The sequence below is a fragment of the Mycteria americana genome, chromosome 18 (genome assembly GCF_035582795.1).
Source record: "Mycteria americana isolate JAX WOST 10 ecotype Jacksonville Zoo and Gardens chromosome 18, USCA_MyAme_1.0, whole genome shotgun sequence".
Lineage (NCBI taxonomy): Eukaryota > Metazoa > Chordata > Aves > Ciconiiformes > Ciconiidae > Mycteria > Mycteria americana.
Genome location: NC_134382.1, coordinates 4,339,756 through 4,356,825, shown reverse-complemented (window position 1 = coordinate 4,356,825; position 17,070 = coordinate 4,339,756). Strand labels below are relative to the sequence as shown.

At 53.3% G+C, this 17,070-nt stretch overlaps 2 protein-coding genes across 2 annotated transcripts; both read right to left on the bottom strand.

The window, feature by feature from the left end:
- Positions 1–1,320: 1,320 nt before the first annotated feature.
- On the bottom strand, positions 1,321–12,456 carry PINK1 (PTEN induced kinase 1). Its single transcript, XM_075520419.1, has 8 exons — positions 12,108–12,456; positions 10,089–10,400; positions 8,993–9,096; positions 6,816–6,998; positions 5,747–5,910; positions 4,360–4,487; positions 3,003–3,239; positions 1,321–2,573 (listed from the first exon to the last, which is right to left on the bottom strand). The coding sequence occupies exons 1-8, from the start codon at positions 12,423–12,425 to the stop codon at positions 2,313–2,315; spliced, it is 1,707 nt and encodes a 568-aa protein (XP_075376534.1). The 5' UTR covers positions 12,426–12,456; the 3' UTR covers positions 1,321–2,312.
- Positions 12,457–13,863: 1,407 nt separating this feature from the next.
- CDA (cytidine deaminase) lies at positions 13,864–15,975 on the bottom strand. Its single transcript, XM_075520693.1, is given in 5 exon segments — positions 13,864–14,236; positions 14,923–14,980; positions 15,239–15,350; positions 15,682–15,864; positions 15,867–15,975. Coding segments are annotated over 5 exon segments (576 nt in total). The 3' UTR covers positions 13,864–14,122.
- Between the last annotated feature and the right edge of the window lie 1,095 nt (positions 15,976–17,070).

Below are 17,070 nucleotides of genomic sequence, written 5' to 3'. Positions count from 1 at the left end.
TGCATTAACAGCATATACTTTTAAACTGTGCTTTACGAAAGCACCCGGAATGCTGAAGAATCATAAAAATGTCTCATTAATGAAAGGCAGGCGGTGAAAGAAAACAAAAAAAGTCTAACCTCAGCAGAACCGTAGACAGACAAAATGCAAGCAAAGGAGAAGCAATAATAGGGATTTAAGAACCAGAGGCGGTGCTGCGGGACAAGCGTTTTAGGCCTTTTTTGAGGACAGAGAGATGAAATGAGATGATTTCCAGGGGAAGCAAGTTTCCAGTGCCTGGAGTTAACCAGCACAGATCAAACCCTGGTTGGCCCAAGAACGACACGCTTGCAATCAGATGGCTCCGGCTCCTAATTCTGCTCCCTACGCGTGTAGGGATTGGACCTGGGCGGAAAATCAAGGGAAAAAAAACCAGAGTATGTTCACAGCAGAAAGCCTGCTCCACACAGTTGGTTTGGATATGGAATACGTGTGTATTCCACGCCCGGTACTGCAGGGACGAGGAAAGACTCAGCATGCCAACAAGCAGAGCTGCACCTCGCTGAGCTAACCGGCTCTTGCTGGCTCAGAGAAACAGCAGAACAACAGAAAGAGAGGTCAGCGCGGAGATCTACCAAAACAGCGACAGTATTTACTCTTCAAAAAGCTCCAGAGACCGTGTCTGGGGAACTGGCCTCGCTGCTAGATACAGGGGCACAGAGCCCACAGGAGAGCACGCACGCAAATTCAAGGCAGCCATCCCAGCTACAAATGCGCTGCAAGAACTCCGTATCTAGGAAAAAGCAGCAGCAGCTTCGGTTAGGGTCAGACCAAGATGAAAAAGTTCTTTTTCTGCAACTTTTTGCCCAAAGAGCTCATTTTCTGTGATTTCCCAGGCTCTGTGCTCTTTGCTGAGCCTTCTTTACAGCCCCAGCAGCGTGCTGCGTTCGCAGGCAAAATGAGCGGGGCCATTCCCCGGTAGGTAGTTTCACACTGTTGCTGAACTAGACGCCGTTGCAGCGTGCACGACCTTGACGGCACGTTACTGCGTGATGATTTGACACGTGATGTCATCGACCTGGAAACTGCAGGAGCAGCCAGTGATTTACCGGTCAGGAGCGTACGAAACGGGCACACTCACGAGGCAAGGTCCGTCCCTCTTCGGGAAACTCCACTTGGTGGAACAAAATAACATGTTCCAGAGGCGGCACTGGAAAGAGCCAAACGATCTTCTAAGACTCCACCGAACCAGGGCTCCCTCGCCCCTTGCCCTCCAGGCCAGCCTAAAGCCTGGATCCCATGAACGGTGGTGAACCAGACTTAGAGAACCCACTCAGGAGCCGAGCTTATCTTCCATTTATTGTGCAACAAGCATAAATAACTTTCTCCCCAAGCTCCCCTAAACACAATTACAGATATGGAATCGAATGATGTTCTCATGAACACAACTGTTGCTGTTCAAACATTGATGTCTCCTATCCTCCCCGACCAAAGGATATTACTTCACTGTTAAACCAAAAAAGCAGGTAGGTAAAACAGAAGAGCATCACGCTAAACTCTTTAAGCAGGCACTGCTGCTCAGCCCTTATTTCATTTGCAGTATTTTCCCTAACTGGACACAGTCTGACTCGGCCTTGGACTCTGCGGCAGCAGTCGCTGCACAAATACAACAGTTGAGAAACAAATCTACGCGGGTTTTGGGTTCATTGTACTTGCGCTATTTAGCATACACCTGGCTAGATATGCAAGGGTGCGTTATCGTAAGAAGCGAGCAGCTCTTGACGCTCACCTTACCAGTCAGCACCTCACTAGGAGGCTTTTAGGCTGTCATTTTAGAGCAAGATACGTCCATGGCTGCAGAGGAATATCACCTTAAGACCACTGCCAGTTTCCCTAAGAAAAGAAAGATTGCACGTCCCTTTGTCAGCTCAGCTTTCTCGGTGTATTGCTTAAATCCGTGATGAGCAGCTAGACAGGGCCTCCTCCCACACATCCCCCCTTCTGAAAGGGAACTTGCTTCATCCAACACACAGCTTAGAAGTCAATTATGAGTTCCCAAATGCAAGCAAAACCAACCACATACCTCAGGACACCTGCAAGGTCCACAAGACCTCGCCGAGAGAGTAACGAAGCGAGGGCATTTCCTCTAGCAGGGAGAGAAAGGCAGCGTGTACTAACACTTGCTAGAGATAAACTCAACTTCTTGAACACAGGCCTGCAGTTTTGTTCCCTAAAGCGCTACAGGATTCCAGGCAGACAGAAAAGACAGATTCCTATGTGCCTTTAGAAAGTGCCGTTTATCTATCGCACGGTCGTGTCCCGGATGGTACTCTTCACCCAGACCGGCTTCTCCAGGCCAGCAACAGGAGTATCGCTGCCCAGAGGTCTTCATACTCAAGGTTTGCCAAAAAGCACATCTTCATTTTGGTTTCTACCCGGCTTTTATCCACCAGTCCGTCCATGAGCAAAGCGGCCGCAGACTGGCAGAGAAGCCAGGCGATCATCTGGTCGGGTTTCAGGGTCTCAGATGCTAGAACGCTTTCACCCCAGAGGCTTAGGTGAAGCACGTTAGCAGCAACTCTAGCAGACAATCTCTGCAAAAGGAGGGAGAGGGAAGATTAGCCGATCCTGCTGCGCTCACATCACACCGCTAGCATGTAGCATCTACATTGCCAAAAGTCCCCCAGGCCTCCTCTAAGGCACTACACGGTCCCGGTGAATTAAAGAGCTCTGTGTGACTATTTATTATCAGGCAACTGCACGTAACCCCCCAATTCAAGGACCAGTCCCTGACACAAACGTCCACTGAAATCCCTGGAACTATTCAGTGCCGCATGGGAGAGGCCACACTGCGCTTCAGCAAAGATCTTTTGTTTGTCTTTGATCGCTATCTGGAGTGCAGTGATAGCTGGATTACAGTCCTGCACCCGGAGCCCTCCGGGGAGAAACAATCTACAAACAATACTCCCAAAGACCGGCTCCCACAGGCCGGTTAGACGACGACTTCAAGACAAGTTTCTTACCTTGTTGGGATCCCTCTGAAGTAGCATCTTTACCACTTGCTTCACCTCAAGGGGCAGGTGATCGGGCAGGCTTGGCAGCTGGTCTTCACGGTAACTTCTGCTTTCCAGACTCGAGTCCCCGTGGCCGTAGAAAGGATTGGCCAGGCCAAGGATTTCGTAGGCGATCGCTCCAACAGCCCAAGCGTCGGCTTTACTGTAGTTGATCACCGTGCCTGGACCAGGTGACGCCGTGATCACCTGTCACAGAGATGGGGATGTTCAAATAAAGAGCTCTAGTGCGGGCTCTGGGCTAACACTAATTTTCAAGGGTCAAGCCAGCATTTCCACTGCAATAAACAGAGAGACTGAAACCAAAGCTAGGTTTCATCTAAATCTCTGGTGTAAATATTCCCTATTGGCATGCTCGGGACACTGCTCGGCCCACCAGGACACTGGGAGGAGCCTGGTCATTGTGCCCAGGCTTTAGTCGTTGCCCCTGACCAGCATTCAGAGAGTCCTGAGGGCTGTCTCACGCTGGGATTTCAGGTAGACAGCAGACATGCAGATGACCAACTGATACTGCACCGGCACTTAAGCAATGCAAGGCAAGGTGCTCCAGGTCAAGCGGACAGTTAAGGGTGTCTTCGCTTTTATTACTGTTACCATCAGAGAAATAAAAAGGAACCGTAAATAATTTTACAACCGCCTTGAACTTCATCCAAAAACTACTGTCGCAACACAAGGACGGCTGCTACATAAACTTCTTTTAACAGCTAGACAGAAAGGGGCCTGAGAAAAGACTGAAGAGCAAACTTTGTGTGGGAAAGGTCAATTCTCGTAACACCGACTAATTACATTTCACCTTTTAGAGCTCAAGGTGTCTGTTCGACAACTGCTCAGCACAGGTCCAAAGAGGACTTCTTTTATTAGCGCACAGATGTTTCACAAGCGTAACTCAAGTTCAGACACGGACCTCCTACGCCGCTTTACGGAACACGGCTCTCCGTGACAGAGCACAGGGTGAGATTAGTTACGCAGTAACCAGCTATGGGTACTGCCTCGCACGACCAAGTTACATCAATAAGCAGGAACGGGCAGAAAATGACCGATCTGATCAGAGAGGCTTTCAGCCGGTATTACCACGAACACACACCAGCAGGGACCACGTAAGCAAGTATTGGTGTGCGCACGGAGGGGAAGGCTCAGGAACAAATCACAGCAAAGTGATGTGCACGCCCGCCCTCCACTGCTTCTACACCTAATCCCACCCTTCTTCAAGTCCCTATCGCAGCCTGCGCCACAGCTGGGGAACTTTTAATCCCGACAGCAGGACGAGCAGACAACCAGCAACACAAACCGTTACTCCAGCGGGATTTACCTCGGGTGCCATAAGACAGCCGTTGCCGCCCCGATCCACATAAGAGCTGGTGAAAGGCAGTCTCAAGCCGACGTTCTCATCTGCCAAACAGCAACCGAAGTCCGTGATCACCAGCCAGGGGCAGCCAGCTGCGAACGACACGGGGCCAGAGTTAGCGTTCAGTTCGGGAGTACCTGCCTGTATTAGACACCACATCACATGGACACCAGAGACAGTCTTCGGGAACAATCTCCAGGAATCAGCACAACCATATGCTGTTTTCCTCCTTCTCCTCTCTATTATTAGGTGAAACATTGGTTTTATTCCAACAAAATTTGCTATTCCATTGCCTCTTTAGAGGATATTACTGCTCCCCATGGAATATGTGTCTCCCAAGATGTCGCGGATACCATAAAATTGAAGACGCATAAGGTGAGAGACTCATCCATGATGGAGGAATACATTCTTTTTTTTCCCTTTGTTTTTATCTATAGCAAAAGCTATCGACCTATAGATAGATACTTAGCTATAGCAAAAGGCTGGAGAAACTTTGCGTTAGTTCATAGTTCTTGTCCTGATGACAAGTCAAACATTGGAGAAGTAATGATTCTACTTTGCAGACTCCAATGCAGAAAAATCGATGCTTTAGATCATCCCTAACCACATTCAGCATAGCTCCACAGCAGCTTTTCCTTCAAGAAAAGGATGGCATTAGTATGACTGAAAACCTTCCACGGCTGCTGTACCAAGACCTTTAATTACACTGATCTGGCTGCCTGCTATAGTTTCCTGCCCATGTGAATCTCAATCATGCTGAAAAAGAGCTCAGGTAATTAAAATCTCAGTTGGAGGGGCTGACAGGAGAACAAGACGATGAAAACACTGCTTTTGGCTTTAACACCGTCGGTTCCCTTGCCTTCCAACAGATGTTTCATCATCCCAGGGTGCAGCACTATTAACCTGACCATGAGGTGGGATTTTAAGAACTGCCCTGTGCTACTTGGCTAGCGAGAGATGACAGAGCCGAGAGCCTGAAGCAAAGGCACCTCCGGCATCATCAGTGTGGCACTATTATATGCCCATCTGCTCCGGCCAGCATTCGCTGTGCTTGTGCAACGCCTAACCTTAGCAACACGCTGCATCTCTCCATCTGATTGCAGCGCAACGCTCCTTTCAAGTCCATTTTAATGATTCAAAACCCGAAGCAGCACAGACAGGATAAATGACGTCCCCAGTGCCGCAGTGACAGCACGCAGTAAGCTAAAAACTAAAGCTGAGATTCTTCAAAGGGTTTGATGCCTGTTTTTCCCCCAAACGCACGCCTGGGTAGGACTTCCCCGCATACTGACACGACTGCACCACTTCTGCGTGTGACTCAGTTGGCATTTCTACTCCATGATCTACATACCGGAATCAAATTCAACCAGGATGTTGTCAGACTTCAGGTCTCTGTGTGCTATTCCATGTCGAACAAGATGGTCCACGCCTTCCAAAAGCTGTAAAATCATCATCGTGGAGAGACGAACATCTGGACTGCTCTCCCTCAGATGCTGGCGCAGGGTGCATGGATAACTAATCGGAACAAGGAAAACCTCAGAATTAGCATCCTGGAAGCTTATCGCTTGCGGTTCAACCTCAGTGCTGGCTGGCTGGGGATACTGCACGCTTGTATGTGCCAAATTCTTCCTGACCTCCGTGACACCTTCCCACCTCCCAGCCTCAACCCGACACCGCTCCCCTGTCCGCGGTTCTCAAACCCTCTGTTTTGCAACAACACCCACCACTGAATTTTTGGCACTCTCGCCCGAGTTCAACAACTACAAATAAAATAAGCCTCTCGAACAGCATGGCGAGGAGCTCCCAGCATACAGTGGTCATTCTTACAGGTTTTTATGTACCGGTGTTCTATTTGGCATGAAAGAGGAGGCAGATTAATAATGCAGACCGTACGAGCAAAATGAGGAGATGTGCTAATCAGGAGAAAGAACATATTCTTGAAATACAGAGAGGACAGAGCGCTTCTCCAGGCGCAGGCAGAACAAAAGGAGTGGGAAACAGAAGGTGCTTTTATGTCCATGCCACTGCAATACCCATTTAAAACCAAAACTCAGCTGAGAAAGCCAGAGATGAGAGCACTGATAAATCTCATTACCCATTCTACTCCGTCTCTAGCGGCGTGTTCAGACTAGGGGTGATGTTCAGACTTAGAAGGGCAGACAAATGCGGACAAGCTCCACATTTCTTACTTGAATTTGGGGTAATTATTAAAAAGAACGCCTTGTCTTCATTGTCGAACTAGAGTTAAAATCTCAAGGACTTGGAACACGTCTTGGGAGGCGTTTCCAAGAGCGTACTCTGCTTTTTGGCAGCAGCCCAGGGCAAATCTCTGCAAGGACCTGTGTAGCAGCAGAATACACAGCCCCGCTGGGCAGTCTCACAAAAAGCCCGAATCGCATCACAAGCTTCTCTCTACCTACTTCTTCATCACCAAGAAGAGCGTGCGGCTGTGACCGATCCCTCTGGGATTCAGGCTTAACGGAAGAACGTCGGGATAGTCTGCAAAGGCTCCGGGCAGCAAAGGGACAGAGGACGTGAACGCTCGTATCACCTGGATTATATTCGGATGAGGCTGCAACTTCTTCCGCCCAAGGACAGGTTTTCTGTGCAAACATACAGATACCACAGATGACATCGATCTCCTGGTTGGTTCTGGTTTATCACAGACACATCTCTGTATTTTCTGGAATTACTTTTCATTAATATGGCCCATGCTCCCCACCAAAGAGTTCCAAAGCAGCGTGCAAACACGTTTATTCTGCAGCAAAAACCTTATTAGAGAGAGCATTAAGGCTGCCCAGTACAGATTACAGGACCACACATTAAGCAAATATTCAAACGTTCACATCCTGGAAATAATTTGGTTAGAAAGAACAGTGACAGCAACCTTCCTGCCCTCACGGCCAACTTCCTAACCGGTGCCTCAGCCCAGCGTTTCCCATGCTGATGCAAAGCACACACAGCCTGAGCGGATCCACCGCAGCAGCGGGCGGGTCCCAGCACTTTCTCTGGGATTCGAAATCTCTCCTGGTGCTTCCCACAGCAAAGTGAACCATCATCAAGGCAGTGCCGCCTGCTGATACACCAGCGGAGGGTACGTAGGCCAAGACTTCACCTGTGGCTGTTCAAAGGACTCTGTTGTAACCAGATTTCCCTACATACAATGGTAAACAGGAAATACTGGTGCTTTCCCAGTGCAGCAGAAGCAGCTTTGCTGGAAACCCTGACACTTAACATGCAGCCTTTAATTTTATTCAAAGCCTACTAGCCCTTCCATGCTGCTAAAAAAGGCAGAGCTAGTCACAGGCTGCTTCTCGGTTCAAAAAGAACTACGACAACAGCTTTAGAGAAAAAAAAAAACCAAACACAATTACTTTGTTAGACATAAAATAAAGGTCAACTTCACAGTGGGCCTATCAATTTACACCCTCTATTTTACGGCACAGGCAGGAAGCACTCACTACAATGAAAGGCAGGCTACCTATCTGTATCTGCAAAACAGATCTCTCTCCCCTCGCATCCCCTGAATGTCAAATATCCCTTTGGCTGCTCTGTTGCATTCTCAGCTAGCAACGTACCAGGCAGCGTTCATTATTCATTTGTATTGGCAGCTGAGATGTATTTGAAATTTAGATCAGACAATCTGGACTGCAGACTCCATTGTTTCAAATCGAACAAAAAGACGCATTTTTGAACAAAAAGATAGGTAAACTCAAGATAATTTAAAAGTTGCTATGCAATTTTCCACCTTCATGCTGTTTGCTGGCTTTTCTGTCGGGTGAAAGAGTGGGAACAGAGTCATTTTCCATTTTCTTTCTTGCCGGTTTCCCTACCCTAGAACAGTTTCCACCTCCTGCCCAGCACCCATTTTACAACCAAACCAGTTCTAAAATAGTCAAATTGTATTACAGTCAAATTGTTTGATGTTTAATACAGTCAAATCGTTACCGATTGTAGGCATTCATTTCTGTAATTAAAAAGCACCACGACACACATTTAAATGATTTTTAATTAGCTCCTCCTAGCCTTTAACAATATCTGCAGATATCAAAGCATTTTACACATGGGGGAACTAAGACACAGGGCACAGAAGTGCCGGGCCACAGTCAGCCATCAGACCGCTGGCAGGACCCCAATCGCTCCCCAATTATTGGCGTACCCTTCCGACACCCTTCTGGACTACGCCATCCAAGCCGGTACAGTTTAGCTGTAGGTATTCCCCACACACCAACAAGCCGTGCCACAATCTGCTCCTCAGAGTAAACAAGATGGTGTTAAATCACTATTTGAACAGCGGTATGGCTATGCGGTTTCCTAACCGTGCTGGAGAAAAATCCCCAAGGCAGCCAGCAGCCCGTCCCTGCATGACGTTTGAGGCATGCGGCGCCTCTGAAGGCACCAGCATTCAGACAAAACATACGTACACGGCTCCTCAGCTGTTAATAATCCCAAAGCGTTGGTTTTATCTACTTTCAGGAACTATTACAGAAACCCCTGGCCATCTTCTAAACAGTACAGACATGCTGCAAAATTAATTGATGGATAAAATTAGCACGTCACCAGTTCAGAACTGCCGCCATTTCCATCGTGACTGTACCTGCAGCCAGAGACAGCTCCGTATTCTCCAGCTAAGGCAACCCCGGTGGCTGGAACAAGCTCTCGGCCCATAGCATCGAGGATGGCTTCACTTGATGAACCAGCCTGCAACAGCAGTTACACACCACATTGATTTAAGCTCCAAAATCATCCAGCCTCAATATAGACTGAAGGCAGATAATCCTGACGCTGGCACTGTCTGTGGAGTTAGCTCAACTGAAACTAGATCAAAGGGACTCCCTTCTCTACTTTGAAAATCGGGGAAGGCAATTAACTACTTAAAGAATTTACCAAGGGACGCGGTGAGGCCTTTACGTGCAGAAAGAAATCCGTTTGTCTCTTCAAATGCATCCTCGACTGCTAGCGCTCCGAGCTGTACGTTAACACTCATTTTCAACCTTAAAACCTGACCGGAAAAGCCCACAGCTAAATGCCAGGGTATTTCTGGAGCCCAAGGAATTTCAGATGTTGGCATTCTGGAAGGCTCTCTTAGAATACCCACTTGTCACATCAAGTGCCACAAAACCTCTTCAATGGGAAAAGCCACGTGGGTTTTTTTAAATGTGGAATAGCCACATTTAGGGGTGGATCATCAGAGAGTCACCCGGGCTGGGAAACGCTTGCGCAGATCTCGCCCAGTCACTTCACGGCAAGGGGACCCAGCACGCAGGTTACTGCCCCAGCCCTGCAACCACTGACTCGCACCTCAGCTACACTTTGCAGAAGAAAATCTATTTCCATCCTGACACTGACAAGGACACCGATTCCTAAAGCACTGGCAGCAGTGGCTTTCCATTTCTTGCACTTTGCCACTACAGCCAGCTTCAGGAAAGCTTTTCTTCCAGAAACATCCTCTATAACCAACAACTCTACCACCAGCAGCTCTCAGTGCTGATTCCAGAGGAATGATGAATGCTAATTACCTTGCTCTGGGACTGCTCGCTAACAATCAACATCTCCAGTGTCATGTATCAACAGCTTTGTTTTTGACACGCTCATCGTGCACTACATAATTAGCGCTTTCAACACTTAAGCGTTAAACATTTCAGCCAGACTTTCCCAGTGACAGACAAGGAGATGAAGAACCGACTCCTTACCGAAATGTTCCACATCATTTTGATAGCTAACGGAAAAGCCTCTTTCGGTTGGTGATTCTCTACGGGCTCCTCTTTAGCCGCCTGTGAAGCCGAGCCACTATCCCGCTGCACGGCTGGCCCCTGCCCTGCGAGACGGCTGCTCTCCGCACACCCCTGACGATCGCGAGAGAAAGGAATAGCCGCTTCGTACACAGCAGCGCTGCAGCCCTTCCCGATGGGTTGGCCAATGAGGTATTCTTCCAGGTTGAAGCCCTGCCAGCGGAAGGAGCTCAGGGGATCTTTCTGCGGCTTGTTCTTTCCAACAAACACTGTCTGAAAGGAATAAGAAAAGACAACGATAAAAAAACCCACTCAGTTATTTGAGACTTCCCAGCAAAGAACTCCCTTACTGTTTAAGCGGTATTACGCGTCCCGTTGGGTTGGTCCAACCTGAAAGCCACAATCAGGCTCTAACCATTAGGCTCAAATCACTGTAACCACAGGGAAAATAATTTGCAGACCGTATATTTTTGTCTGAAACAGATTACCCAAAAACAGTCTTTACCAAAGGTTCCCTTTCCAAGGGCGCTGCAGAGGAATGAGGAGGGGGAGTCACTGGCTAATCCAGAACATAAATACGTTTTGTAAAGGCAAGTCTAACTAAATACTTCTAAAAAGAGATGCACTGTTACACTTTTCTCCCCCTCCATAAATAAATCAGGCAAATAGCTTTTAAAAGAAAATCCAATTAAGAGCAACAGCAGATGGAAAAACAATGCCCTGAGCTTTTGTGACAGCTGAGTACAAGGGCTGGTTAGTTCAAGGAAGAGTGAATCCATGACGGGAGAAAGCTAGGGGAGGAAATCAAAAGAGACATGAGAAAACAAAGCACAGGAGGGCTGTTCTGGAGTTTAACCACAGCATTCACGATCCGACAGGTCTGGTGGTGCCACAGCTGTCACCTGGACCAATAAAACCCAGTGCAATTCCCTGTGAGCTACAACCCCGATGCACCGGTGGCCACCCTAGGGATGTGCCCCATGGCAAAGGGACAGATTCAGGGACGGCGGAAGATGGCAAAATTAACCACCCAGCAAGGGCAGGGGAGAGAAACCATCCTGAGAAACTTCGGGGGAAGGCAGAACCTCCGTGGCAATGTGTTTGTCTGCCCGTTAGTGGGGCAGGTGACAGCTGGCTCTGAACACCAAAGGTCTATTTTTACCCATGAAATATGTTCAGCACCATCCGTCCCCAGTGCCCTGCCGCACGGCCTGGCCCAGCCTTGCAGGGTCCCCGTCTCTCTCAGGGAGAGGGGACAGACCTGGGGGCTCACACCAGCCTCCTGGGACACCAGACCCCCATCACCAGGGCCCCGGCCCCCTCCCTTTGTGGGGGGACAGGGACTGAGGGGCTAGCACAGTGAGGACCCCCCGTGTACCTGCTTTAGGGTGGTGAGAGGCTGCTGACCGAGAGGCTTCCCCAGTAGCCTATTTTTGGGGAGGAAGAGGTGTCTGTGGGGCTGCCCACAGCAGCCCCCTCTTTGGGGATGTGCCTGAGGGCTGCTCGTAGCAGTCCCCCCCACGTTCCTTGCGGTGAGATGGGGAGGTGTAACTGAGGGGCTCCCCACAGCAATGATCCCCTGTCCCCTTCATGAGGGGTGTCTGAGGGGCTCCCCACAGCAAGGACCCCCCACCTGGCCCTTCATGGGGGGTATCTGAGGGGCTCCCCACAACAAGAATCCCCCATCCCCTTCATGGGGGGGTGTCTGAGGGGTTCCCCACAACAAGGACCCCCCCACCTTGCCCTTCATGGAGGGTGTCTGAGGGGCTCCCCACAGCAAGGATCCCCTGTCCCCTTCATGAGGGGTGTCTGAGGGGCTCCCCAAAACAAGGATCCCCCGTGGCCTTCATGGAGAGTGTCTGAGGGGCTCCCCACAGCAAGGACCCCCCCTCCCCTTCACGGAGGGTGCCGAGGGACTCCCCAGAGGGAGGCCCGGGCCGGGGGTCCCGCAGCAGAACCCCCCCCGAGGGGACGCGGCACCTGGATGTGGCGGCACGCCGCCTCGGCCCGTCGCTGCTCCTCCAGGCGCGGCTCCACCAGCCCCAGCGCCATCGCCAGAGCCAGGCAGGCCCCGCCGCGGCCCCGCCGCGCCACGGCCGCCAGCCCGCCGGCCGGCCCGCCCAGGAGGAGGCGGCGGGCGGCCGGCAGCCAGGACAGCCAGGGCCGCCACGGCGAGGGCGGCGGAGCGGGCCGGGGATCGGGCCGGGGGTCGGGCCGGGGGGCGCGGCAGGGGGCGCGGGGCGGGCGGCAGCGCTGCAGCAGGCGCAGGGCCCGGGCCAGCAGCAGCCGCACCGCCATGGCCGCCGCCTCAGCGCAACCGGCCGCGGCGGCGGAGAGGGCGGGGCCGCCGCGGCGGAGGGGGCGGAGCCGCGGCGGGGCGGGGCGTCAGCCGCGCGCGGCGGAGCGCCACGCCCCCCAGGCTCCGTCCCTGCCGGGGTCGCGCGGCGGGCACGAGCCGGGCAGAGGCGGGGCGGGGCGGGGAGCGGGGAGCGGGGCCGGGCACGGCGGGGCAGGGCCGGGGCGATGCGGGGCAGGGCCGGGGCACGGCCCGGTGCGTGGTGGCGCAGGGAGCAGGGCACCAGCAGCGCACCGCCCTGGGCACGGCCAGGGCACGGCCCGGTGCACGGCAGGGCACGGAGCAGCGCAGCGCCCTGGGCACGGCTGGTGCCCGGCCCGTGCACTGCAGGGCATGGAGCAGGGCAGTGCCCTGGTCATGGCTTGTGCACGGCCAGGGCTCAGCCCGGTGCATGGTGGTACAGGGAGCAGGGCACCAGCAACGCACCGCCCTGGGCACGGCCAGGGCACGGCCCGGTGCACGGCAGGGCACGGAGCAAGGCAGTATCCTGGGCATGGCGTGTGCATGGCCAGGGCACGGCCCAGTGCAAGCAGGGCATGGAGCAGAGCAGTACCCGGGGCACGGCTTGTGCACGGCCAGGGCACGGCCCAGGGCATGCAGCAGGGCACCAGCAGCGCACCGCCCTGGGCACAGCCCGATGCACAGCAGGGCACGGCCCGGTGCAATGCGGGGCACGGTGCGGGACACAGCTGGGCACAGCTGGGCACGGCCTGCGCGCGGCCAGGGAGGGCAGGAGGGTGCTGGCTGCGTGGGCAGCACTGCCCTGGCCACGCTCGGGGCCGTGCATTGCACCGGGCCCTGTCCTGCCTACGCAGCCAGCACCCTCCTGCCCTTCCTGGCAGCGGGGCGGCCCCGGGGCCCCGCTTCCCCTTCCCTGTGATTCATCATTCGCTGCAACTGCAGGGGATAAACCAGGACTGCTTTTATTTCACGTGGGCATAGGCAGTAACGCCCAGCCCAGCGCTGGATGGGAAATGTAACGCGTTCGTTTTTCATTGTGCATAATTAAATTAATATTACAATCAGCAAACGGCATTACTCTGGAGGCAGAAAACCCTCCAGAAGCCCTCAAAAACTCCTCTTCCTCTTCATCCCCACAAACGGAAGAAAAGCAAAGAAAAGAAGCTGGAGAGAAACGAGTAAAGGACACGCTCGGCATGATAACTGTCCAGTTCCAGCAAATCACCTAATCTGAATTGGCTTATTAATAACTGCTGGGGTTGATGGAGCCTCTCCTTTTTGCTTCTCATTTAGAGCTGGAGAATTCAGCGTTTTTCACAAGCAATGATTTTGGATTATTCAGGAGTGGTTTCTGTACAAACAAGCCCGAGCTTGAGCCGTGCATCAAACCCTTCTCCACCCCTGAACTTCCCCCTCGACTACAGCGATATCTGGATGCTTTTTTTCTAATAACAGGGAATTTCTATGATTTGATTTCGCCATTTCCCCGGGGCGAGGTGGGGCCGGCATCTGCAAATCAGCGCTGAATCAGAAGATGGGCGAGAGGAACGGGGAACTTAACACTATAAATGCATTTCCCATTGCATCGTCCCCAAAAAGCCGCTTACACACCGGGGAAATTGGGGAAAACCATCCTCCCCTGCTGCCGAAGGGCAAAGGCCAGTGGCAGTCGCACCACTCACACCTTCTTCAGGTCCTCGGGGCCGAAGGAGAGCGGCAGCAGCTCCTCCAGCCTCTTGACGATATAGGTGCCGTCCGCTTTGGTCAGGTAGACATCCCAGTCTGTGCCAAACTGGAGAAGAAGAGGGGGGAGAAGTCCCTGATGCAAAACCTGTGCTTGTTCCTCAAATTACTCATATAATCCTTTTTTTTGGCTGGGTTCACAGGGAGCATCCCCCTCTATTGCACGTTTTCTTGGGGCAGCTTTTCAGCATCACTTGCCCAGGCGGGTACTTTGGGCTCAGATCCTGCATTTTTGCCCCCACAGGGTGAGCCCCGGTGCCTCCGAACCTGCCGAATCTGGCCTTCGAGCTGAGCCCCACGGCCCGTTAAATATTAACCACCCAAAAACGGGCTGCGGGTGCCGGGGTGCCTGTGGGGAGGACGGAGGTGAGAGCAGGACGGGCTCCGCAGGGAGCTCGGCTTTTGCAGGAAAACTCCTATTTTCAGGTTTGGCAGAGCCAGGGTGCCGGCTCCGGGGCCGAACTCTGCACCCAGCAGCTCACGGGAGGAATAAAACCCCCTGGGGAGGGCAAGTTAATGAATTATCACCAGGCACCCGCTCCCGTGGGACAGGGAGGAATAGCCCTTCCCCAGCGGACAGTGCAATGTGAGGAGCCCAGAGCCGGCCCTGGGGCTGGGGACGGGGGGATGCAACCCCCCCCTTTGCACCTCCTTGTGTTTTGGGGGGAGATGCCTGGGGTCAGGGGGTGATGCCTGGGGTCAGGACATGCGGGGACCCCCCACGTGAGCCGTCACCTCTCTCATCACTTGTCTGCAGGCGCCGCAGGGCACGATGAAGTGGTCCCCCATGTCACTGCCAAAGGAGAAGGGCACAGAGCTCAGTCTTGCAGTGTGTGGGGGGGGAACACCTGCAGAAGACCTTCACGCGCCAATAAATACAGAGCCACAGCAGATTTTCCCCCCAATTCCTCCAAAAAAACATACAAAAACCTGCCCCCCCCCCCAAAGGCTCAGGCTGCTGCAGCAGAAGCTGCCCCTTGGGCGCACCGGGGGTTTTCCCGCTGGCCCCCCGGCCCGTCCCTCGCCGTGCCGGCTCTCGGCACACCCTCACCTGGCGATGGCCATGGCCCTGAAGCTGGTGTGCCCCTCGGAGATGGCTTTCTGGATGGCGGTGCGCTCGGCGCACACCCCGAGGCTGTAGCAGGCATTCTCCACGTTGCACCCTGCGGGGAAGCCCCCCGGCACCGTCAGTCACCCTGAACCCCTCCAGGCAATTTTTGGGGGGGAGAGTTTTCAAAGAAAAGCCCTTTTCCGTGCACACCGCCCTATCCCCGGCTCTCTCCAACACATTCCCCGCTTCCCCTAATTATTTCTCGTATTTTCCCATCCGCCGCGATCTTTGGCTCGCTCTGGGATGGCGGCTGCCAAGAGGCAGCCGGGGCGGAGGGGACACCAGCACCCTGTGCCAACCCCGCTGCACCCCCACGCATGGCCAAAGGGTCGCGGGGGGGGGGACCCCAAAACCCAAGGGGGGATCACAGGGCCCTGGCTTACCGGAGAAGATCTCCCCGCCGGTGGTGAGCAGCGCAGCGCCCACCGGGAAGCGGCTGTAGGGGCAATAGGCGCAGTTTTTGGCCTCCCGGCTGCGGCGCAGCAGGAGCTGCAGGCACTCGCCCTGGGGCTGGCCCGGGGGGGCAGCGGGGGCCGGGTGTTGCTGGCCACCCTCCATGCCTGCACCCGCCTGCCCTGCCCGCTGACGCTGCGGTTAAATATTTCCTCGCCTGGAAAATAGGCTGGCCGGCCCCGCCGGGATAACGCCCCAGCACGCTGCCGAACGCCGGGAAGCATCCCCGGGGGCAGCCCTGACCCCCAAGACATCGGGCTCAGGGGGTCCCGCGGCCCCTCCCTGCCTGCTGTCTCATTTTTTCCAATTTCTCCTTTTTATTTTTTACCTCTGTCCCGGCAGAGCACTTTTCCACCGCCGCCTCGGTGGTTTTTTTCCTCCCCAGTTGAAAACTGGTTACGCGGCTCCACAGGAAAATGTCATTAAATCACTCCTGGGGAAGGAACAACAGCTCCTCATCAGTGAGATCAAAAGAAATAAATTAATTTGATTGAAAACAGAAAAAATTATATCTATATATATCTATCTTACATTTTCCCAGCTCTTTTAACTACTGGCTGCCAGGCAGCAGGGAAAGCTAGCTGAAGACAGAGGTGATAAAAGCCCATTTCGGGATGCCCTCGTGCCGCTCGAGCCCAAATTCGGTTCGGCTGGTGCTTCCGTGGGAATCAGCCCACGTGGGGTAAAGGAATCCTGGGATGCTGGGCTGATCAGCAAATTGCTCTTTAATTAGAGATATCTCTTCTTTTCCCCTTGCTGGAGGAGCTTAATGCCCCATTTTCTGGCTGCAAGGACGGGTGTCACGGCCCCCGCTGATTTATCACTGGGATTTTTGTCCAGTTTGCTGGATTTTGGGAGGATTTTGATCTTACCCACCGGTTTTGCCAGCAAATCTTGGCACTGGGTCGCTGCTGACAAGCCAGGACGCGGCACCCGAATTGGCAGCAGCCCCTGATGTGGTGTAAATGCCGGGAGCTGAGAACAGAGCGCGGGGCAGCGAGAGGACCACAGGCACCCCGAGAAATCAAAGCCGGGATGTTGAGATCAGTATTGTCCCGGGGGGGATAACCGGGTGACCCCCCTTCCTCGTGCTGTACAGGTGCTTGTTCACCCTGGAACCTAATGATGACAGTTAGCTACTTGCAAGGGCAGCCAGTCAAGGCAATAGGCAGCTAGAGGAGAGATTGGCAGACCTGAATCAGCTCAGAGCCTTTTTCAGCTTTCAAAGTGCAAATCCTGGTTGTTTTCCCATGTGAAATGAGCTGCAGATGCTCCTGTGGCCCCCACCCCCTTACGTGGCACGATCCCCCCAAAACCTG

Bases quoted from the DNA above. Each gene is read 5' to 3' on its own strand.
- PINK1 (XM_075520419.1), bottom strand. From the start codon at position 12,425: ATGGCGGTGCGGCTGCTGCTGGCCCGGGCCCTGCGCCTGCTGCAGCGC. The intron at 6,999-8,992 runs GTACAGTCACGA...ATGTTTGCACAG, and splicing joins GGAGCTGTCTCTGGCTGCAG to AAAACCTGTCCTTGGGCGGA. The intron at 4,488-5,746 runs GTATGTAGATCA...TGTCGTTCGCAG, and splicing joins CCTGGTTGAATTTGATTCCG to CTGGCTGCCCCTGGCTGGTG.